The 25357-nt window shown below is 34.0% G+C and overlaps 1 protein-coding gene across 1 annotated transcript in view; it reads right to left on the bottom strand.

Moving 5' to 3' along the window:
- SLC30A7 (solute carrier family 30 member 7) overlaps positions 1–25357 on the bottom strand; it is an 80663-nt gene that overhangs the window by 50678 nt on the left and 4628 nt on the right. The window contains exons 3-6 of the mRNA XM_036859491.1: positions 15987–16100; positions 11782–11869; positions 11005–11131; positions 2493–2636 (exon numbers count right to left, since the gene is read on the bottom strand). Of these exons, the coding sequence (XP_036715386.1) occupies positions 2493–2636; positions 11005–11131; positions 11782–11869; positions 15987–16100 (473 nt within the window). The remainder of the gene's footprint in view (positions 1–2492; positions 2637–11004; positions 11132–11781; positions 11870–15986; positions 16101–25357) is intronic.

Here is a 25357-nt window from a genome sequence, read left to right as displayed (position 1 = left end):
CTTAAATACTTGGAAGATTACTAATCAGCTTTAACATCAAAGCAGAAAATACAGGTAAACAATGTAAAAGATCAGCAATATTTGTTATGGGATCATCAGGTGGACTGATGAGCTTTCTGATCATGACTAACAGAGTCATGGCTCTTGGCCCACAGCACCAAACAGTGGACACACCCTTGTTACTACATCTTTGATGGAACACTGTAACAATGCCAGAAGAAGTATAAAAGCATAAGGCTACACAATGACTTCTGTCTTAATATGGCACTGCTGCGTGGGGAGAAAGATGGAGCTACCTTGAAAATCCTGATAGTGAAAAGTGTAACTCTTCTAAAAATCCAGCTCCTGATCAGAGCATGAGATTTCTGTCTATACATAGTTGGTCGAGATAAAGACAGTCTTTTTTTTTTCCTTTTCCATTATGGTTTATTATAAGATACTGAACACAGTTTCCTGTGCTATACAGTAGGACTTTATTGTTTATCTATTTTATATATAGTAGTTTGTATCTGCTAATCCCAAACTCCTAATTTATCCCTCCCCCACCCCCTTTCCCCTTTGGTAACCATAAGTCTGTTTTCTATGTCTGTGAGTCTGTTTCTATTTTGTAAATAAGTTCATTTCTGTCATATTTTAGATTCCACATATAAGTGGAACTGAAACTGCTATAACAGAATTCCTTATATTTAAAGTTTCTTAGTATTGATACTTACATTATAAGGATGGAAAATAGGAACAGAATTGATGCCAAACCTGCTTTATGCTAATAAGCGTTATTTATCCATAAACTAATTGAGAAAAAAAGACTTCCAGTCATATCATTAAGATATGCATTTCAGGGACTTCCCTGGTGGTGCAGTGGTTAAGAATCTGCCTGCCAATGCAGGGGACATGGGTTCGAGCCCTGGTCTGGGAAGATCCCATATGCCACAGAGCAACTAAGCCCGCGTGCCACAACTACTGAGCCTGCGCAGTAGAGCCTGCAAGCCACAACTACTAAGCCCGCGTGCCACAACTACTGAAGCCCATGTGCCGAGAGCCCGTGCTCCACAACAAGAGAAGCCACCGCAATGAGAAGTCTGCGCACCGCAAAGAAGAGTAGCCCCCGCTTGCCACAACTAGAGAAAGCCCATGTGCAGCAACGAAGACCCAACACAGCCAAATAAAAAAAAAAAGAAAGATATGTATTTCAAATAAAATGTTGCTTTTTTATGTTTATATACATATCAAAAATCAAAATAGAATTATTTCTATTGACTTTATACTAGTAAAAGCTACAATAACTCCATCCAAAAGAAATGTTTAAATGTTGTCTTATGTTCCTAAGAAATAAAATATTTTAATTTATATACATATTTTGTTGCAAAGAAATATAACAGATGGTCAACTAAGGACTTAAATATACTCCATTTTATAAAATTCTAGAAAGGAAGTGGAATAGAAATAAGAATTCGAGGAGAAACAGGATGCTGTAAAATTTATAACTGTTTATGCATTTTTGAATGGGTGACAGTGGGTCTCAAATCACTAAGGTATTTAGAGTCCACTGACTGACTATATTCAATAGAGTAATATGGAAGTTTCATTCTAAATATAATCTATAAGGTATCAGAAATTACATTCTTTGCAATTATTTAAACAAACAAATTTTTTTAGAAATCATCTTAAAAATGTGAGCAATATACAGTTTTTCAAAATTATTTTGGGATGCATGTGAGCAAAAAACTTAGAGAAGCAGGTTTTAAAGCATACCAGTGTAATAGTTACAAAAATAAAGCAAATGTTAGAGACTGAAAAAATTAGGGGCTTAGCATTCAATCTATAAGGGCCATTTCATATTTCCAAATTGAAAGCTTTAGGATTTGGTCTGTGTGCCAAGTACAGACAATTTTTAAGCATATAATTTATTTAAAGATTAATCAAACGGTATCACCTAAACAGCTTCTATCTATTAATCTATATTCTAAAATTTCGTGAATAAACTATTTAAATATAATTTTAAAATACAATGTTAATTAAGTTGATAAATACCTTATAACTTAGTACCCAATACTATATAAGTTAGCATATAAAGATTTCTAAGGAAACATGGAGGTAAATATCAGGTGATAGCTATCAAAATTACAAGAAAAATGTGAAAAATTGAAAACTCCTGTCATATTTTTATAAGCCTATATATGGCACAAAAGGCCTCATTATACTTCAAAAAAATCATTTGCTAAAATGCAATAGTTCTGCATTCACTGACACTCATTTAAAATAGCATTTTATTATGATAAACTCACTGAAAAAAGCTACATCCACTACCTATGCCAAGTTAATTTTATTATATACTAAAAATAAACTAGTCCAGGAAACCATTCAGTCTGACTCATTAGAAAGGAACTTGATTGCAATATTTTTAACAGATTATTTCAACTACAAAAATTAATCTACGCAATTTCTGTTTATTTAAAAAGCTGTCCACTTGAAAGTATTTAGGCTGTACTCACCATGAGAATGAAAGTGTCCATGTCCATGAGCGTGATCATGGCTATGTGCAGCACCATGTTTCAATTCATGACTATGGCAATGATCTCCATGGCCATGTGCCTGATCCAGAGCACCGTTAAAGAGGGAATGACTGTGTCCATGGCCTAAAAACAAAGAGTGTTAGAACAAAAGTTATGTAAGAATATATTACTTAATGGTTACAATAATACTGACATTAGTGAAAAGAATTAGCTCTAAAACCAGATTCGATTCAATAAACATTTACTTGTAGAAAGTGCTACAGATTCATTAAAACAATACTGAGTTTCTAGTATAAAGTACAGGAAGGAAATAAAAGCATGGAAGGAAGTGGTAGACTTTACTGGAGATGAAAATAAGTGAGAAGTACACAGAAATATTTAAAGAGATTAGACAATGTTGTTCATTTATTCAAGAAGTACTTATTTGGAACACATTATGTTACAGCATCATCCTAGGCACCGGGGATAAAGCAGTGAACAATACAGACAAAAATCTTGGCCAAAACTTTGCCAAGTACTATTATATATACTAACAAAGATAAAACAATGCATGCATATGGTCACATTAAGGCAGAGGCAGGGAAGCGGCGGCATTTGGTAAAAGGATCAGTAAAATTAAAGCAGGTAGAATCCTTAGGGGAAAAAAAGCACAAAATAGTGGGGAATCATTTCTCCATAGCAGACCTAAAAACTACTAAACCATCATAGAAACATCTTCTACAAACTATTCCAAAGCATAGAAAAAGACTGGATGTTACCTAATTCAAAACTATCACTTATATTTACAAAAATCCTAAATACCAGAAAATCAAATTCAGCACTGCATTATATGAAAAATCATGAATAATGGGGAAATCAACTTCCAGAATGTTGGACAGAGGATGTGGGCACACTAGCTCTCCTAAAACAACAAAAATATGTGGAACAAACTAAAAAATTTCAGAACTCTGACAATTAACCAAAACCACAAAAGGAACTGAAAATCATCTACCCAAGAAACTACCAAGCCTCAGTAAGATGGCAGGGTCTTGATGTTTTAACTTGGGGCTATGCCATTCCACTTCCTGCCTCAGCTCAGTTGAGATTAGCCAAAAGCCAGCAGCTGTGCAGACAATAGAGAGATCTGATTTCTTCTGAAGCACTGTTAAAAGCACCATGTCCAGAGCACAGTCAATATTTTGTCCAAACTTGCAGTTCCCTGAAAAAAATCTCTATTCTCAACGTGGTAACTATCAGACTCAGAGTTCAGCTTTGAGAATTCAATGGCCACACACTGCAGGAAATGAATTAATCCAAGGAAGTCATACAACAGAAAAAAAAACTACAATAATATCAGCAACAACAAACTCTGAGAGGGTGAAGTAATCTGGTATCAGTGTCATTTTAATATAAAAGGTCCAGTTTTCAACAAAAAAACTGTAAGACATGGAAAAAAAGAGGAAAGTATGCCACACATACAGGAGAAAAACCAGCCAACAGAAGATATTCCTGAAGGGGACTCAGATTTCGAACTTAATAAACAAAAACTTTAGATCAGCTCTTATAAATATGGTCAAAGAACTAAAGGAAACCATGTCTAAAGGATGAAAGTATAATAATGATGACTCATCAAGTAGAGAAAATTAACAAAGAGACAGAAATTATCTATCTATTAGAAAACCAAACAGAGAACTTCCCTGGTGGTGCTGTGGTTAAGAATCCGCCAGCTGATGCAGGGACACAGGTTCGAGCCCTGGTCCAGGAAGATCCCCCATGCCGTGGAGCAACTAAGCCCACGCGCCACAACTATTGAAGCCTGCATGCCTAGAGCCCGTACTTTGCAACAAGAGAAGCCACCACCATAAGAAGCCCACGCACTGCAACGAAGAGTAGCCCCTGCTCGCCACAACTAGAGAAAGCCCGCGTGCAGCAATGAAGACCCAACACGGCCAGAAGTAAATAAATAAAATAAATTTTAAAAAAAAGAAAAGAAAAGAAAACCAAACAGAAACCCTGGAGTTAAAAAAAATAATAACTAAAATAAAATATCCACTTTAGAAGGGCTCAAGCACAGATCTGGGCTGCAACAACAGCAAACTTGAAGATGGATCAATAGAGATTATCCACTCTGAAAAGCAGGGAAAGAAAAGAAAATCAAGAAAAATGAACCTTAGAGACCTGTGAAAATATCAAGGGTACCAAATTAAGCATAAAGGGAGTCCCAAAGACAGAAGAGAAAGAAAAAGAGATAGAAAAAGTATCTGAAGAAATAATGGCTGGAAACTCCCCGAATTTGATGAAAAATATTATCTACACATTCAAGAAGCTCAGGAAACTCCAAGTAGAATAAACTCAAATAGAGCCATATCTAAAGACATCGTAGTCAAGTGGATGAACATCAAAAAGAAATCTTGAAAATTGAATAGCAAGATAAAAATGACTTATCACGTACAAGGGAACTTGAACAAGATGAAATGCTGACTTCACCACAAAATCATGGAGGCCAAAAGACAACAGGATGACAAAACTAAAATAAAAAAAGACTCAACCAAGAATTCTAAATTCAACTAAAGTCTCCTTTAAACATAAAGGAAAAATTAGACATTTCCACATAAACAAAAGTATTCCCTACAAATGAAATGAAAGGACACTTAAACAGTAACTCAAATCCACGCAAAAAAATAAAGAACACCAGTAAAGGTAATTATGAAAGAGAGGATAAACATATTTTTTTATTTGTAACTTGTTTCTTCTCCTATATATTTTATTGGGTTGGCCAAAAAGTTCGTTCAGGTTTGTCCATAACATCTTACAGAAAAACCCAAATAGACTTTTTGGCCAACCCAATAAAAGACAATTGCATAAAGGAATAATTATAAAACTGTATCGATGGGCTTATAACATAAAACATGTAATTCATCTGACAATAATAGTACAAAGAAGAGAGGTGGGAATCGAGGTATATCAGAGCAAAGTTTTTGTGTATTATTAAATTACTATTAATCTGAATTATTAAGTTACTATTAATATGTTTTAAGTTAAGATGATACTTGTAATCCCCAGGGCAACAGTTAAGAAAATAACTAAAAAATATACAGTGAAAGAAACAAGAGAATTAAAAAAGTACACTAAAAAATATCTATTTAATTTAAAAGACAAGAATCGAGGAACAGAGTAACAAAAAGGACAAATGATACAGACAACAAATATTAAAATGGCAGATATAAATCCTACCTTAGTAGTAATTACATGAAATGTAAATTTTTTAAAAACCCCAATCAAAAGGCAGAGGTTGTCAGAATGGATTAAAAACAAAAATGATCCAGCTGTATTCTGTCAGCAAATTCTAGGTTCAAAGACACAAATAAGTTGCAAGTAAAAGGACAGAAAGGAAAGTATACCAATACCACGCATTACAGCATGCACGTGCCATAATGGCTATCATAATACAATAAGCCAGAAATTATTGTGAGTGAAAAAGAACATCTTATATAACAAGTTCAACCCCTCAGGAAGATATCCCACGATTATAGAAATATATGAACTGAACAACGTACCTCCAAAATACATAGAGCAAAAACTAAAAAAATTAACTGGGAAAATAAACAACAATAATAGTTGAAGACTTCAACACCCTACTTTCAATAATGGATAGATAACTAGGCAGAAGATCAACAATGAAACGGAAGATTGAACAACTATGAACAAATCAGACCTAACAGACAGCTACAGAACAACAACATCACCTAACAACAGCAGAATGCATATTCTTCTCACATGCACATGGAAGAGTCTCCAGGAGAGACCAAGTGCTAGGTCATAAAACAAGACTCAGTAAAACTTCTAAAATTTGAAATAATAAAAAGTATGTCATCTGATCACAATGAAATTAAATCAGAAATCAACAACAGAAGAAAATTAGGGAAATTCACGAATATGAAAAAAATCGAAAAACACACCCCTGAATAACTAATGGATCAAAGAAGAAATCAGAAGGGAAATTTAAAAATACTTTGAGATGAACAAAAATGAAAACATGACACACCCAAACTTACATTATAGCAATGCTTAGAAAAAAATTTTTAGTTATTATGCCTGTGCTAAAAAAAAAAAAAAAAAAATCAAATCAATAATCTAATCTTCCACCTTAAAAAAATTAGACAAAGAAGAAAAAAATTAAACCCAAAAGCAAGGAGAAGAAAGTGCATAATAAATATTACAGCAGAAATAAAATGAAATGAAGACAAGAAAATCAATGGAGAAAAACCAATAAAACCAAAGGGAAAAATAACTAGACTGACCAAGAAAAAAAATGAGAGAAGGCAAAAATTGCTAAAATCACCGCTGATCTTATGAGAAAAAAAAAGGCACACTTTTAAATACGTATCTATAAACAGAATAAGTCATTTAGATGAAATGGACAAATTCAAACTGCTGAAACTGACTCAATAGGAAACAGAAATCATAATAGACCTACAACAAGCAAAAAAACTGAAGTAATAATTTTAGAACTGCCAACAAAGAAAAGCCCAGGATTCACAAGTGAATTCTGCCAAACATTTAAAAAGTACCGGTACTTCACAAACTCTCTCCCAACTATGCCCTCCAAATAACAGAAGAGAAAGGAACATTTCCCAACTCATTATATAAGGCCAGTATTACCCTGATACCAACACCAGCCAAAGGTATCAAAAGAAAACTACAGACAGATATCCCTTAAGAATATAAACACGAAAGTCCTCAACAAAATGCTAGCAAACCAAATCTAGCAATATGTCAAAAGGATTATAAACCATGGCCAAATGGGATTTATCCTAAGAAGGCAAAGTTGCTTTAATATCTGAAAATCAAGCAACGTAATATACCATATTAACAGAATAAAGAGTAAAACCCAACTGATCATCTTCAAAAATGAAGAAAAAAATCACTAATAAAATCCAATACCCTTTCATGATGAAAACGCCCAGTAAACTAGGAATAAAAAGAAAACTTCCTCAATCTAAAGGGCATTTCTGAAAAACCCATAGCTAACACAGCTAAAATCATATTTAATAAAGAAAGGTTGAATGCTTTCACCCTAAAATCAGGAAAAAGAAAAGAATGCCCATTCTCACTACTTCTATTTAACACTGTAGGATCTGGCCAGGGCATTTAGACAAGTTAAAAAAAAAGGCATTCAGATTGGCATTCATCTGGGCCTTCAGCAAGTCACAGTAGTAACATCAAAGATCACTGATCACAGAGCATCATAACAAACATAATAATAATGAAAAAGTTTGATATATTGGAAGAATTACCAAAATGAGACACAGAGACATGAAGTGAGCAAATGCTGTTGGAAAAATAGTGCTGATAGGTTTGATGCAAGGTTGCCACAAACCTTCAATTTGTAAAAAACGCAAAATCTGCAAAGCTCAATAAAATAAGTATGCTTGTATTTAGAAAATTCTAAAGAATCCACCAAAAACCTATTAGAATAATGAGCTATTTCAGCAATGTGGCAGGACACAATATCAATATACAAAAATGAGCTGTATCCCTTATCCCATTTTGCAATCCAAAGAAAACAATCCCACTGATAATGGCAGCCAAAAAAAAAGAAGCCCTACAAGTAAAGTTAACAAAAGAAGTGTGAGACTTGTACCCTAACAACTACAAAACATTGTTGCAAGAAACTAAAGAAGCTACAAATAAATGGAAAGGCATCCCATGCTCATGGATCAGGAGACTTAACATTGTTAAGATGACAATAATTCCCAAATTGACCTACAGATTCAGTACAATTCCTATCAAAACCCTAGCTGCCTTTTTTTGGGCAGAAATTGACAAACTGATCCTAAAATTTATATGGAAATGCAAGAAGAGACCCAGAGTAACCAAAACAACCTTAAAAAAGAATAAAGTTGGACAATTCACATGTTCCAATTTCAAAACGTACCCAAAGCTACCTTAATCAAGACTGTGTGGTTCTAGCCCTAAGGACAGACATATAGATCCATGAAATAGAATTGAGAGCCCAGAAGTAAACTCTCAATTGATTGTTGACAAGGATGCCAAGACAATTCAATGAAGAAAAGCAATCTTTTTAGCAAATTCTGTTGAGAAAAGCAGACATTTATATACAAGAAAATGACATTGGACCCAGACCTCACACCATACACAAAATTGACACAAAATGGATCGCAGACCTAAATTTTAACCCCCAAATTTAAGGACGGTTCCTCATGAGAAAATCTATCAATGTAATTACTAATTTTAAATTAACTAAAGCAGGAAAAAAAATGATTACTTCAGTAGATGCAGAAAAAAAAGAAATATCCTTAATTTGATAAAGCTGTTTTATCAGAAACAGACCACAAACATCAGACCCAATGGTAAAACTTTAGTAGCATCCTTTTATTAAAGCAATGGTTCTGAACCTTTACTGCACACTAAAGTTGACTGGAGAGCTTCAACACATGCTGATGTTTGGGTCTCTTCCTCCAGAGATTCTGATGTAAATATTCTGGGATTAAACCTGGGCATCAACATTTCTTTAAAAGCTACCCAGGTGATTATCCAGGTTGACACAATGATATAAGCTGTAAGTATTTCTAATGAACATTGTTCTAGAGGTCCTGGCTATGTAATTAAGACAAGCAGGAATAATAGTTTTCATTCTTAATAGTGAGAAAAACTTTTCAAATACCTAAAAATGAATCAAATGAAAAATATAAAGATCTTTATTAAAGTGCCTAAGACAATTTAATAAAGGACTCAAAATATAAGATGTTAATTCTCCTCAATTAAACATAAAGACAATGCATTCCCAATCAAATCCCAAAAAGATTTTTCATAAAACTTGACTAGCTGATGAAAAATACCAAATGAGCAAGACAGGCCCAAACAACTTCGGAGGAAAATAAAGAGAGAGAGAGAGAGAGAGATGGGATTAACCCTACCAGATATTAAAACATAAAGTTTACAGCAATTATTCCAGTGTGATACTGGGGTGGCCAAAAATAAACAGGCCAGATCTGATACATAAAGCAATTTAATATAGGGTAAAAGTGTCCTTTTATATCAGTGATGTAAAGAGCAGATTAATAAATGGTGCTTAGAAAACTGCTTATTCATTCACACTGAGAAAAAATAGTCCTAACTCACCCCATCACAAAAATAAATTACACACAGATGAAGGACCAGAGTAGATGGGAAAAAACCATAAAACCAAAATTTTCACAGTATTAAATAATAAGAGAATATGTTTATGACCCAGGGACAGAAAACTCCTTAAACAAAGCAGAAAACATACCACAAAATATACGACAGAAAAACTAGACTATATCCAAATTAAAAACCCCTATATAAAAGCTTAAATAGACAAGCCATAGACTGGGAAAAGATATTTGCAACACATAAAACAAAGAATTAGTATACAAAATATGTTAAAAATGCTTGTATGGGGTTCTTAAAAAAATGCTTGTAAGGGTTTCCAGAAAAGGAAAAAATCTGAATGGCCTAAAAACATACAGAAAGATATTCAACCACACTACTAGGCAAAGAAATACCAAATAAAATGATACCATTTTTATCAAAATATAACCAAAATTGTTTTAAACCCATAATATTAAGTTTTGATATGGGCGAGAAAATACTAGTACTTGCATTTTTTGCTGGGGTAAATGGGAATGAGTCATTTGGAGGGCAAACTGCTAACATCTATTGAAACTAAAAACTAGATATCCTGTGTTCCAGCAATTCTACTCATATTGCAGCAGACTGCAATTCAAAGAACTTTCTGTGATGATGGAAATCTTCTATATTTGCTGTCCAAATGGTAGCCCTATGTGGCTACAGAGCACTTGAAATGTCATTAGTATAACTGAGGAACTGAATTCTTAATTTTATTAAATTTAATTATCCATAATTTAAACTTAAATAGTCACGTGTGACTAATGACTACTGTACAGGATAGCACAGCTTTGGAAAAACACTTGCATGTGTTCACAAGGATATGCTTCATATGGAAGTGTGAAAAACAAGAAACGACCTAAATCCATAGAAGACTGGTTAAATAAACCATGGTAACCCACACCATGGAGTTTTGTGTTTCTGTTAACAAGAGAAGGTACAATGATGGATACCAGATGGAAGGATCTCAAAGACAGATTGTACGATAAATTTCATACCCCCATACACTGTAACTTTTTAGTAACTAGATTTGTACTGTGGTTTTGATATTTGTTTGTTTTATATAAATGATATCATACTAAACAGATGAGCTCCAGATGTCTGGAAGTATCCACACCAAGCTGATAACATGTACGACTCTGAGAAGCCACTAAGAGGGAGGGACATGGAGAAGCGGGAAGGATTGTTCAGGAAGACATTAATATGGGTCTATTAACATATTACTTTCTTTATTAAAAGTCAGTATAGTAAGTTAAACTTTCAAAATTTTCAATTTTCAAAAGTGACTAATTATGACAGAAACCAGAAATGAAGAAACAAAGGGTTCTAACCATCATACCAGAGCCATGAGAATGTCCATGACCTCCATGCTTGAAAACAAATATTCCTACTAGGTTTACCGCAAACCCAAGAATTGAAACAAGAAGCAGCCTCTCATGGTGTACATCTGGAGGGGCTAATGCTCTCTAGAAAATACAGAATACAAACAAATTGCATTGATATAATTTCTGACTGATCAACTGGTAAACTTAAAAAAATTTTTAGTTATTTTCAGAATTAAAATCACTCCAAAATTATCTGCCAAAACAGTTAATAAAAATAAAACCATTGCTCACATACTGCAGAAAACGTAACAGTTACTATTCTTAAATAAATACATTTAAAAGCATGAACATCTGGACTAAAACCATCCTTCTTCAGAATCTTAAAATACTGTCATTAATTTTAAGTTGATTAATCTTTAAATTTTCTCTTTACTTGTTTTAATATACAAAACATTCAAGATTCATTGGCAAAATCCTCACATTCTATCTTAAGAACTCTTCCAACAGACCTCACTACAGGGATTGTGTGTTTACTTTTCATTAAGTGTCAACACTTCATTCACAGCTTGTAAAGCACTATTATTTGTTTTCAATTTGAAGTAGTTTCACATATAAGTTTTTCAATTACTTTATAAGTTCCTCCTGTACACACATAATATTTTATCTAATCCAAGACTGGCCTCAATAAATAATGATAATGTGAAAAATAGCTCTATTACAAGTATCTTTAGTTAGTAAACATTTTCATTATAGAAACATAATTTACTGACTCTAATTATTATCTACTATACCTCAACTCCTTCTGAGAAAATAAAAAAAGCAGTGAAGATCAAAAACAGGCCGTTGACAAAACCAGCCAGAACTTCCGCTCTAACATACCTAAAGAAGAGCAAAGTAAACAACTGAATTAAGTTATTTCTTAAAAATCAAATCACAAATTCACATATATTCAGAGGTCCTAAACCATACTATATGGTTATAAGCAGCCAACAAAGTCCCAGTGTTTATAGTATGTTTTATTGTACATATATCATAAACTTGAGAAAATAAATTTAATTATTATGAGTTATATTTAACAGCAGAATGCCATAAAATATATAGATTTCTACAAAAGACCTTTTTAGAGTAAGTAGGTTTAGAGAGACCTTTCACAGAAATGTAAATCTCAAGCTGCCACTGGAGAAGGAAGAACAGGACTAGATAAGTGGGCAAAGAAGGAAGGATACAAAGATAAAAAGTAGAAGAAGAGAGCTTGAAAAAGGGGTTTTTATAACTTGTTAATTCCTTCTTTTCTAAGAACTCCTTATGTTTTCTGCTTTGTACCTTTCAGCTTTCAAATCTTTGGCAAGGGGAGCTTTGACTGAAGGAAAATATAATTATTTCTGAATTATCCCAGAGACAACTTGAGATTTATATTTCTATCACTCTTCTTCTAAGATTAATAAATTTAACAAAAATTTTCCAATTACCTATTTTTAGAATCAATTCTAGCTTCACATAATTCTAATTAAACTATTTTTAAAATACCTCTCTTTTTCTCCATGGACTTCTGAAGCTTTCTGCTTCCTACCTGTGTGAAGCATTGGGGAAAGATTTTATTTTTCCATGAGGTATATTTGGCTTAGTTAAAGTCATTAAAACAACTTGAACTTGGCAGTTTTACACGTTCAGACATTATTCAAAGGGTGCTGACAGCAGTTAATCACTCTGGTTCTTGAACAATGTAACAGGAGCATCAAAAAGCTAGACTTCCTAGCTTTCTATGTTAATTTCTAGATAATACAATTTTCACTGCAAAAAATATTTTTAAAGAGAAAACACTCTTTAAAATATACTCCATATGGTTATGTTGAAGCTTGTCTGTTAAGTACATTCCAACATAGTGTATATTTCTACACTCAGAAATACTGCATATGTCTACCTTCTAATACATATAAGTGAATTAAATTAATATCTTATTTGTCAAAGCAAACACTTTTTTTTCATTAAATTCAAAGAATTCACTGCCTGCTTTCCACAATCCACACTTAGGAATTTATCTAATATATCAACAGTGTTACTGCCCAAGAAATAAAAAACACTTTCTTTTAACCCACCCTTCTAATCCCATAGCTAATGCTTGATGGAAAGCCTTTTGTCCTTGAGTTCCATTAGATTTCAAGATCAAAGGCAGGAGTGTTTTTCAGGCATCTTTTTGTCCCTAATGCTTAGCTTAGTAGGTGCTCCATAAATTCTGATAAATTGTTGGGCTAAAGTGATTTTAATTAGGTTTAATATATTTGCTAAACTTGACTGCAGGATTAAAATGAAAAACTTGTGAAATCTAGACACACTTGCTTTTCCAAACACACTGTGTTTACCTGAACAGACTGAGTCTTGGAATTAAAACATATGATCCATGGATGTGCTATTGCCTATTTAGTATGATGGTATCTGGATTCTTTAGCCAGGGCGAAAAAGATACAAATATATGTACATATGTATATAAGCATGCACATATGCATCTATCTACCTATCAGATATGTATTACTTTTATTCTAGCTTTGCTATTTCAAAATTAGGAGTGTGACAAGACACAGATAACTTTACATAAAATAATACTGAAAAGTCTTTGCTGCCTTTCAGATTCTGCCTATGGTTTCTACTATTGCAGTCAGCCTGCTATTCTGATCATACTGAATTAGGGGTTTGGGGATTCATCACTGGCTTAGCCTACTCAGTGTCATTTTGTTATACTGGCACCTACATTTACTGCTGCTACTTACTACTATAGCAATTACTAATAGTTTCAAATGTTACATAAGCTTTTTTCCCCTAATTTTTCCCTTCTCAAAAGAAAAAAAAGCAAATAAGGAGAAGACAGGATAAACAAATTAAAAAATGTCAAGAATATTACTCTTGTATATTTTAGTTAAAGTTGAATCAGTAAAACCTGCTATGGTACTGAAGGTATTCAAAGCTATTTCTAAAAACTGTCTTATACCAGGAGATTATGCATTCTAAATAGAAAACAATAGATACCCTAAGAATTAAGGAATTGAGGAGAATTCTTATAGTTAGTACTGTTTATCCAGGAAGACTGCTTAATAAGATACTCTAATTAGATTTTTTTATGTAAAATATGTATGAAGTACTAATTTTCCAACACAAAATTATAACTTCACATACAACCTTTAGTAATTCAAAATATACTTAAGAGTCTTTTGATTATACAGTGCCATGGAATAGGTTCTTTCCTGAGCTTTTGAGCTGTTTGGATTTATAAATAAATAGGATCTCTTGCTCTATAAAAATAACATAATAGTATTTTTTGTCTCACTTTTTATAATGTTACAAGTAATCATATCACTTGGGTTATACCCCAAATCAGCAAGTCCTGTCACAGAATTTCACATATCTCTCTTTTAGCACTTGTCACACAATGTATAGTTATCAGAGGATTTTTACAGAGCTGTTTCCCCATCAGACCACAAGCTCCTCCGAGGCAGATGTCATATCTTATTCATTTTTATATCATTACAAGTAGCAAAGTATTCGAATCATATTGGGCCCTCGATAAACATCTGAAGAGAACAAGAGCACGTGCAAGAAGCAGAGAGTGTGTAATTACTCAAGAACAAAAGCAAAGCTAGAAAGAAAGAGGAAGTAGTGGGGGAGCACCAGTAGAAGAGAGAACCAGGGGCACAAGAGACAGTGCATGTAAGAGGGTGGATGTGAATGGAAGAGAGAGAGAATGAGAGGAACTGCACAGGAAAGAAGGTGCACAGGGAAGGAGAATCAGAGAAAGAAAGAAAGAGAGCCTGGGAAAGGAAGAGAAAAAAAAAAAAAACAACTGCAGCTGAAGAGGTTAAGGGGTGGGGAAGATGGGATGAGAAAGTCTTAGGGATACAGTGCTACAGCATAGAGGGAGAGAGTAGGAGAAAGCAAAGAATAAGAGAAAAGATGTGAGAGAGGGAGAAAGAGAGAATGGAGAGTAGAAGGGAGAGGGAGAAAAAAAGACCATGAGCACAGACCCAAGTAACTAGAAAGAAAGAACGGGAAAGGAGAGAAGGGAGTTTAGAAGTAAAAGGGAGAGAATGAGTATGAGGATGGGGAGACGAATGAGAGATGGAGTGAAAACAGGAAAGACAGCAAAGAAAGGAGGGAGTGCAAGACAGCACTCACAAGGGGAAGGGAGGGGGAGGGGAAAAGACAGGGCAAGAGTCAATAAGTAAGCAGGTGAGAGAGCGGGAGCAGGAACGAGAAAGTGGGTGGGAGAGAGAAAGCGAAAGAGGATATTAGTTCTGAGCGCTACTTATTTACACATAAATATAATCACATTGTAAAATAGTCTATGAGCTCAAAAAAAGAGAAAACACTCAGGCAGAGTAAATCAAATAATGGAAATTCCATTGCTGCCCCCAATCAGAGATGGCAAAAAGCAAACTCTGCCTCTAAGGTTACTAGGCTCAGAAGTGAGACCAGCCCCTTCCGCATAAAAACACTTTCCAAATATTTAGTTAATTGTGCATATTCAGCAAAAGTAGGAGAAGTATTTTACATAAAAGCAGAGCTGAAGACAATAAGTAAACAAAATATCAACCAAAAAAGAAAAATAAAGAAACATGACCATTTTCATATACTGAAACTTTCTTTTTCCTCTTTCTTCAAAAAAAAAAAAAAAAAATAGATTAAGAGTTGAGAAATTTCCCTATCTAGTAACAATCTCACCTGAAAATTTTTGGTAAAATCAAGATGCAAAAGAACTCAGATGCAAAAAAAAAAAAAGTACACATTGTAGATTCCAATTATATATTGTCCAAAAACAGGCAAAACTAACCTATGGAGTTAGGAAAGCGGGAAGGTGAGTGTAAAGAACTAGAAGGAGGCATGAGGGGTTTTCAAGGGTTCAAGTTAGACAAGTGTATTCAATTGTGAAAATTCATTGAGCCTGAGTTTTATGTATTATTTTCTGTATTTCTTATACTTCAATAAAAATGTTTTTAAAAAGTCTTACCCGTAAGAGAAAGCATCATTATCTCTCCATTTTGAAATAACAGATGCTGCCAATCCAGCCAAAATGGCAGTGCTATCAAAAAACATGTGAAAAGAGTCGGAAATCAAACCTAAGCTGGAAAAGAACAAACACATTGGCATATTATAATAATAACCAAATAGCAGTCATCCTTTTCTAAAAATCTAAGATCAAGCCTCTGCTCATCAGGAACTAATCTTCTAAAAAGACAACATTAAAATATGATATATTGAAAATATTAAAGATAATTTTTAAGCATCTAAGAAGAAACCCTCATACCCCTTGCCAAAGGAAAAGCCCAGCTGCTACTGAAAGAAGGATAGGCATCTGCCTGCCCTCTGATGACTAGCAAAGGTCAGCTGTCACTGAAAGAGAAACAGAAAAAACAGCCATCTGCTACCGGGGGCAAGGCTAAAAAAGCCAGCTTGGGCCCAGGATCTTACACTGATACAAAGCAAAGGTCTGCTGTTGGAAGAGGAGCAGGACCCTTGCTCCTTTTCTTGATATGAGGCTGGGGGGGAGGGGTGGGGAAAGGGGCAGGAACATTAATAACACCCACTCTGACACTCAGGGGTAAAGGGCCTACCTAATATTGAGGCTGCAACAGGAGAATGAAATATTCATCCCCCCACTTCCCCAACCAAAGCCTTGGCTAAAGTAAAAGACAACAGCAATCTACCTCTGAGAGTCAAGCAAGAGCACAGAGAGACTCCCTTGTGGCACAGGTATGCAGGGCTTGCTGAAAGCTGAGAGTGAAACAAGAACACTGAAAAAACCCACCAGTACTCAAAATCCTACACTAAGCACAAAGTGGTAGAAGCCTCTGGAAATGTGACGTCTGTGGCTTGTTGACATTAACTAGCAATATACCAAAACACAAAAGCCCAGCTCGACTATTGATCAGATAGGTTCAAAACCCCCATGCTGACAAAACAAAACAAAACAAAACAAAAAGGGCGTGCACATTTCTGGGCATAAATACTACTAACCTCAGTCTCTATTATTCTTTTAAACATAATATCCAGCACTCAATAAATATTTATAAGGCATATAACAAGATCAAGGAAAAAAAAATAATAAGACCCATTGTTAAGAGCTGAAACAGTCAACAGAATCAGAAGCAGAAAAGTCCCAGAGATTAGACTGTAATAGGGGCTTTAAAACAAATATGATTAATATGTTAAAGGATGTGGTACAAACCTGGAGAAAATTTATGAACAAACAGGGACTTTCCACAGAGATAGAAACTATAAAATAATCAAATGGAAATGATAAAAATTTTTAAAATATTGTAGTATTGAAGATTAAAAATAACATACATGGGCTTCTGAGCAGACAGGACACAGAGAGAAAGAATCAGTTAGGTCAAAAGAAATTATCCAAAGTAAAACACAAAGAAGAAAAGGAATGAAAAAGAAAAAAAAAAAAACAGAACAGAACATTCAAAACCTATCAAAGCATCAAACAGACTAAAATACATGTATTTGGATTCTCAGTAATAGAGAAGAATAGGGTAGAAAGAGTATTGAAAGAGAAAATGCTTGAAGAGTTTTCCAAAATTAATGAAAAACAAAAAACAAATCACATATCCAAGAAGCTTAATGAAGTACTAGCAAGGGAAAAACCCTACATACCTCACAAATTGCTGAACACCCAACAGAAAGAGAAAATCTTGAAAACAGCCAAAAAAAAGAAAGAAAACTTGGATACAGAAAAACAAAGGTAAGATTAATAGCATATTTTGCATCAGAAACTACTCAAGGCAGAAGGCAATGAAGCAATGTCTTTAAAGTACTGAAAGAAAAAAAAGCGTCAACCTAAAATTCTATATCTAGCAAAATATCTTTCAAAAATGAAGATAAAATAGACTTTTTCAGACAACCAAAACTGAGAGAATTCACTGCCAGCAGATCTGAACTACAAGAATAAAAAGTCCTTTAAGTCCAAATATGATACCAGATGGAAACTTAGCCTTGTATGATGATCACTGAAAATGATAAATAGGTGTAAAAATATTAAAAATAACTTTCTAACTTTTAGTATCTTTAAAAGATAATTGAGAATAGAAAAAAAGAGGAAAAAACAATAACCCAAGAGTTGGTTCTTTGGAAATATCAGTAAAATTCACAACCTTTAAATAAACTGACCAAGAAAAAAGAGAAAGGGCTCAATGTACTAAAATCAGCAATGAAAGTGAGATACTACTACTGACTTTATAGAAATAAGAAGGATTATAAGAAAATACTATGAACAACTAAATATAAACCAATAAATTAGATAACTTAGATGAAATAAACAAATTCCTAGAAACAATTTAGCAAAACTGGGTCAAAAAAAATCTAAATAGATTTATAACAAGTAAACAGATTAAATTAATAATTTTAAAACTTTCAACAAAGAAAAGCCTAGGCCCAGATGGCTTCACTGGTAAATCCTACCAAACATTTGAAGAACAATAAATATCAATCCCTTACAAACTCTTCCAAAAAACAGAAGATGAAGGAATACTTCCCAACTCATTGTATAAGATAAGCATTACCCTGATACCAAAATCAGACAAAAGACACCACAAGAAAAGAAACTACAGACAAGTATTTTTTGCAAATACACACACAAGAATCTTCAACAAAATACTAGCAAATTAAATTCAGCAATATATAAAAAAAGAGTATACACCACAACCAAGTGGGATTTATCCCAACAATGCAAGGTTGGTTAACTATACGAAAATCAATCCATATACTACATCATATCAATGGAATGAAGGACAAAACCCACATAATCATCTTAATAGATGCAGAAAAGCATTTCACAAAATCCAACACTTTTACGATGAAAACACTCAACAAACTTGCAGTGGAGGGAACTTCCTGAACTGATAAATGGCATCTACGAAAACCCCACAGCTAACATCAGCATCACTAGTGGCCAAAGACTGAATGCTTTCCCCTAAGATCAGGTACAAGATAAAAATGTCCCCTTACCACTTCTATTTAACATTGTACTAGAGGGTGTAACAAGGGCAATTAGGCAGGAAATGAAATAAAAAATTAGGCACCCAGACTGGAAGGGAAGGAGTAAAACTATCTCTATTTGCAAATGGCATGATCTTGTACATACAAAATCTTAAGGACTCTACTAAAAAACTATTAGAACTAATAAATGAGTCTGGAAGGTTGCAGGATACAAGATCAACATACAAAACTGAATTATATTCCTATATAATGTGATGCACAAAAATGAAATTTAAAAAATTTCCATTTACAATAGCATCAAAAAGAATAAAATAATTAGGAATAAATTTAACAAAAAAAAGTACAAAAGCTATACTCTGGAAACTATACAATATTGTTGGAAAAAAATTAAAGAAGACCTAAATAAATGGAAAGACATCCATGTTTATGGATCAGAAGACAATACTGTTAAGATGGCAATACTTCCTCAATTGATCTACAGATTCAACTCACTCTCCATCAAAGTCCCAGCTGACTCCTTTAGAGAAATTGACAAGCTGATCTTAAAACTCATATGGAAAAGCAAGAGATATAGAATAGCCAAAACAATGTTGAAAAAGAAAAGCAAAGTTGGAGGACTCACACTTCCCAATTTCAAAACTTATTATAAAGCTACAGAAATCAAAACAATGTGGTACTGGAATAAGAATAAACGTATAGATCAGTAGAATAGAATTTAGAGTTCAGAAATAAACCCTCACACATTTATGGTCAACTGTTTGTTGACAAGGATGCCAAAATAGTTCAATGGTGGAAAGAATAGTGTTTGCAACACTGACACAACTGGATATCCACATGCAGGAAATGATTTTTGACCCTTACTTCATATTATACACAAGGGTTAACCTAAAATGGATCAAAGACCTAAACATAAAAGCTAACGTATTCACAACCTTGGATTGGGCAATGGTTTCTTATATATGATATCAAAAGCACAAGCGACAAAAAAAAAGAGTAACAGACTGGACATCATTGAAATTTTAAAACTTTCACACGTCAAAGGACATATCAAGAAAGTGAAATGACAGTGCACAAGTGGGAGGAAATATCTGCTAATCATATATCTGACAAGGGGCTTGTATCCAGAATATATGAAGAATTCTTAAAACTCTTCAAAAAGAGAAATTATCCAACTTTTTAAATGAACAAGGGATCTGAATAGACATTTCTCCAAAGAAGACGTACAAATGGCCAATCAGCACAAGAAAAGTTACTCAGCATCATTAACTACAATGCAGGGAAATGCAAATCAAAACAATGAGAAACAACTTCACATCCACTATGATGACTACAATAAAAAAGCCCAATAATCCCAAGTGTTGGTGGAGAAACTGGAACCCTCACACACTGCAGGAATATTATTTGGTAACAAAAATAAATGAAATACTGATACATGTAGAACATGGATAACCCTTGAAACCATTATGCTAAGTGAAATAAACTGTCACAAAAGATCATATGCAAATGATTCCATTTATATGAAATGTTCAGAATAGGCAAATATACAGAGACAGAAAATAGATTAGTGATTGCCCAGAATTGGGGCAGATCAGGAGATGAGGGAATTGGAGGGTGATGGCTAGGGGTGCAAGGTTTCCTTTTGCAGTAATAAAAATGTTCCAGTATGGACTGTTGTGATGTTTTACAACTCTGTGAATACTATACTAAAAGCCATTCAATAGCAGACTATAAATGGGAGAATTTTAAGGTATATGAATTATATCTCAATAAAGCTGTTTTAAAAAAACATATCTGACAATCTAAGGCAGGGTGAGCAAGCTATGGCCCACAAGCCAAATCTGGACCACCATTCATTTTTGTAAATAAAGTTTTACTGAAACACAGTTATGCTCACCTGCTTATATACTATCTATGGCTGCTTCCGTGCTATAACAGTAGAATGGAGAAACTGTGACAGAGACCTTATGACCCTTAAAGCCTAAAATATTTACTATCTGCTGTCAACAGAAAAGGTTTGCTAACCTCCGGTATAAAGCCAAAATAGGAACACTGTATTGTAGGGTTTACATAAACGTGAAGTGTATGACAATAATAGCACACAGGGACTTCCCTGGTGGCACAGTGGTTGGGAGTCCACCTGCCAATGCAGGGGACATGGGTTTGATCCCTGGTCCAGGAGGATCCCACATGCCGCAGAGCAACTAAGCCCGTGCGCCACAACTACTGAGCCTGCGCTCTAGAGCCTGCAAGCCACAACTACTGAAGCCCGCACACCTAGAGCCCATGCTCCGCAACAGGAGAAGCCACCGCAATGAGGAGCCCACCCACCGCAATGAGAAGCCCACGCACCGCGATGAGAAGCCCACACACAGCAATGAAGACCCAACACAGCCAAAAAAAAGAAAATTAATAATAATAATAGCACACAGGATAGAAGGAAATGGAAGTGTATTATTATAAAGCTCTTACAAGATACATGAAGCGACATATTATTTGAGATGTTAAAGATCTGTATTATACATGCTTTAAAAAAAAGCCACTAAGTGGGGGTGGGGCAGGAAATCCTATTGGGCAGAGGATCCTGTACCAACACAAAGCAGATGTTCTGCTCTGACCAAAGAAGGAGCAGGAAACTCACTCTCACCTAAGACCACCTACATAAATGTGACAGACTTTGGCTGTCACCAAAGGAAGGGAAAAATGTTAAAAACAAACAAACAAACAAAAGAAAAACAAACAAACCAAAAAACATACCCTTGAGGCCCAGGCTCACAGGGCCTGCCTAAGACTGAGGCTTGGTCAAGTTAATGAATGCCCCTCTGCCCTCACCACAAACCTCACACTGAGTAACAATCAATAGCAGTCTATAGCTCGGCAGGAGGAGGACGCATTGAGTATGAAGAGAGAACTTCTGTGACACATGCAAACAAAGAATACTGGAAGCAAAAGGCCTAATCGCCTGTCGGAAGATGCATGCTTATTCCTAGTCATAAATACTACTACCTCAATATCTACTGATCTCTACTCACAATGTCAAGGCTTTGATCAAAAATTTCAAGAAACACAAAAAATAGCACGCAAAATAACTCGTTGTGAAGAGATAAAGCAGTCAACAGAACCAGACCAAGATACTGGCCCAGATATTGGAACTATCAGAACTATAATTAATACGTTAAAGGATCTATGGAAAAGGTGGGGAAAAATGCATGAATAAATGCAAAATTTCAGCAGAGAAATGGGAAGTACAAAAAAAAAAGATTAAATGGAAATGCTAGAAACAAAAAACAAGGCGTCAGAGATGAATTCTTCCAATTGACTTATCAGCAGACTGGACAGAGCTGAGGAAAGAAATCAGGAAACTTTAGGATAGGTCAACAGAAATATTCTGAAAGCAAGCAAATCAGCAGCTCAATCTTTAAAAAGCAAGAAGTATCAGAATGGTTAAGAGCACTACTTCTGAAGTCAGAGTACCTGGGTTCAAATCCCAGCTCTACCATTTACTAATTCTATGACTGTGAAGTTCTTTAACTACTTTGGACCTCAATTTTTTAGCCATCATTTAAACAGGTAACAGTAAAAAATGTCATAAACGTTATAAGTGAATTAATATACGTGAAACACTTATCACAGTGCTTGTCACATTAAAACCACATCGATATTCCCATTATTACTATTATTATTAATACCTTATAATATCTAGTGTTCCCAGCATGATCCAGAGCTCTCAGTATTTGGTTATATGCTACAGCTTTCTTCAATTGTAAGTGCTACAAACTAAAAGTCAAAAACATTCTTCACAGAAGTAGAAAAAGCAGTTTTTACATTTCCTTATAATTTAGGATAATTATAAAATTAGAAACTGAAGTAAAGCACATTACTCACCCACACAGAAAAGAACAAAAATTTATAAATTTCTCAAAAATCATTATAAAGTATTTTGAAAATGTCTTAAGTTTTATCATGAACCTTGTATATTTTATTCAACTATATATAGATGCATAAGATAGTTTAAGTACTGTCTATACTTATCTGATACCCAACTCAAAGCAGAATAAGAAATAGTGAATAAATGAAAAGGCTGAGTGAGAAAATCAAAACCTGAGGAGAACAAGGTAAGGCTCTTGCTATCCAAGCAATCCTCTCAGATTTATAGTTATTTTAAGATTTTCCTTGGATAGTTAGATCACCATAAAACTACACATTTGGCCCTTAATAGCTTTGTAACACGGAAAATAATAATTTAATTATATTTTGAGGTATGAAAGACCCATTTGAAGAATATCTCTGTAATGTGTTATAAAACCAATAAAAACATTGTTTATGATTTTTTCTATGCTCTGATAAAGGACAGATATGGTAAGCTATTTTTAAAATTTGGTTTCAGAAAACTCTGTCTCTATTCTGATAAAACAATATAGTTGTGGTGTTGCAGTAAAACCTGACAATGAGAATCTTTACCCACCCTGCCTTGATTTCATGAGATTTTATAACCAAATTTAAAAGTAAATTTCAGCAACGACATTAGTCTACATATTTAACAGGTTCATTTTTTTCTCTGTATATGTGGTTTTTAAAGTTTTTATTTCTTAATTGGAGGGTTTTATTATATATATGACTTTTATTCTAAATAACTGTAAATTAGTTGTAGAAGAAGGCAAGTATTCATGCTAAATAAATATAAATTTTAAAATTTACTGATTTATTGATATACATATATAGTTAGTAAAAACTGTTATGGGTTGAATTGTATCCTTCCTAAAATGTCTATGTTGAAGTCCTATATCTCCAGTAACTCAGAATGTGACCTTATTTGGAAATAGGGTCACTGCAGACATAATTTATTAAAATTAAGTCAGTAAGGTGGGCCCAAATCCAGTATGTCTGCTGTCCTTATAAAAAGGGGAAATTTGAAGGCAGACATGTACACAGGGAGAGCACCAAGTGAAGATAAGACAGAGATTAGGTGATGCTTCTACAGGCCAAGGAACACAAAAGATTGCCAGCAAAGCAACTGACCTCACAGACCTCAGAAGGAACTAACCCTGCCAACACCTTAATCTCAGACTTTTAGGCTCCAGAACTACAAGACAACAAATTTTGTTGTTTAAGTCACCCAGCTTGTGGTACTTTGTTAGCAGCCCTAGCAAATTACTACACACTTTCTTTTTTATAACAGATTTATTTTATATACATTCAATAGACACCAAACACTGCTACAATAGTGCAAGAAAAGGGTAAACCTCTACTGTATACTAGAGCAATCAAGTTCCCTTTTAAAGAGGCTTAGGTATAGCATGGCAATTTTAATACTCATCAAAATGAGATTTTGATTTTATCTAAACTTTAAGTAAATTTAATTGTCATTAAAGTGTTATTTTATTTTTAGCATATCATAAAACATGATTCTACCTGAAAAAATATTTCCTCTTCTGAGGTGGTAGAACATCACGTTCTCTTCAAGCATTGTGATATGAGACCTTTTCATTTAAACCTGGTATCATGATTTGAAAATTACTTAGTTACAACTATGTAGGCAAACTCATGTGAAAAAAGTCTACTTCTAGTTCTCTGCTCACCTATTATATGTCAAAATAGTGTTCATGAGGAATGTCAACTTTGCTGCTCATCTTCAATATCAGCAAATGTTTCTGATTATGAATTATCACTTAAACTACATGGCATAAAATTCCTTAGAAAATAAAGGTAGCATAGAGAATATTTAAGGTTATATGATTTACACATCAAATGTGACTTGACTAAAAAAATTAGTTGCTAAAAGCAGCCTACTCGTTTTAGGCTTCTATCTTTAAACACTAAATACTAAAATGTAATTTTAAACATTTTTTTTTAAGTGACCACTTTCTAAGGACATTTTAATAAAACTTCTTAGGATATAAAAAAGAAACCTGATCACTGAAGCAAAATATAATAAATGTGAACAGAACATTTGGCAAAAGAAACTTATGAAATGGATTTTATTTACGGTCTATTGAAGGAAAAAACAAAGAAAGGGAGAAAGAACCTATAAAAAGAGTTATGAGACATATCAACCAAATACCATAGATCTTGTTTAAATTCTGATTTGTAAAACCAACTTTAAAAAGAATTTATTTAATAAGGGACATCTGAACACTCACTGGACATTTGATGTTAATAAATTATTAATTTTTATAGGTCACAATGACATCAGATTATGTTAAAAAGGGGGGCTCTTATGTTTTAGACTCAACTGACGTAGTTATGGAAGAAATTATACTATATCTGGTATCTGCATTAAAACAATTCAATGGTGACAAGTGTAACAGATGAAATAAAATAGGCCACATGTTAATAAACATTAAAGCTGGGTGATGGAGACATGAAGTCCACTAAACTCTC

This window comes from Balaenoptera musculus, chromosome 1 (genome assembly GCF_009873245.2).
Source record: "Balaenoptera musculus isolate JJ_BM4_2016_0621 chromosome 1, mBalMus1.pri.v3, whole genome shotgun sequence".
Classification (NCBI taxonomy): Eukaryota; Metazoa; Chordata; class Mammalia; order Artiodactyla; family Balaenopteridae; genus Balaenoptera; species Balaenoptera musculus.
Note: the sequence above shows the minus strand (reverse complement) of the source record. Positions and strands in the feature narration are given on the sequence as shown.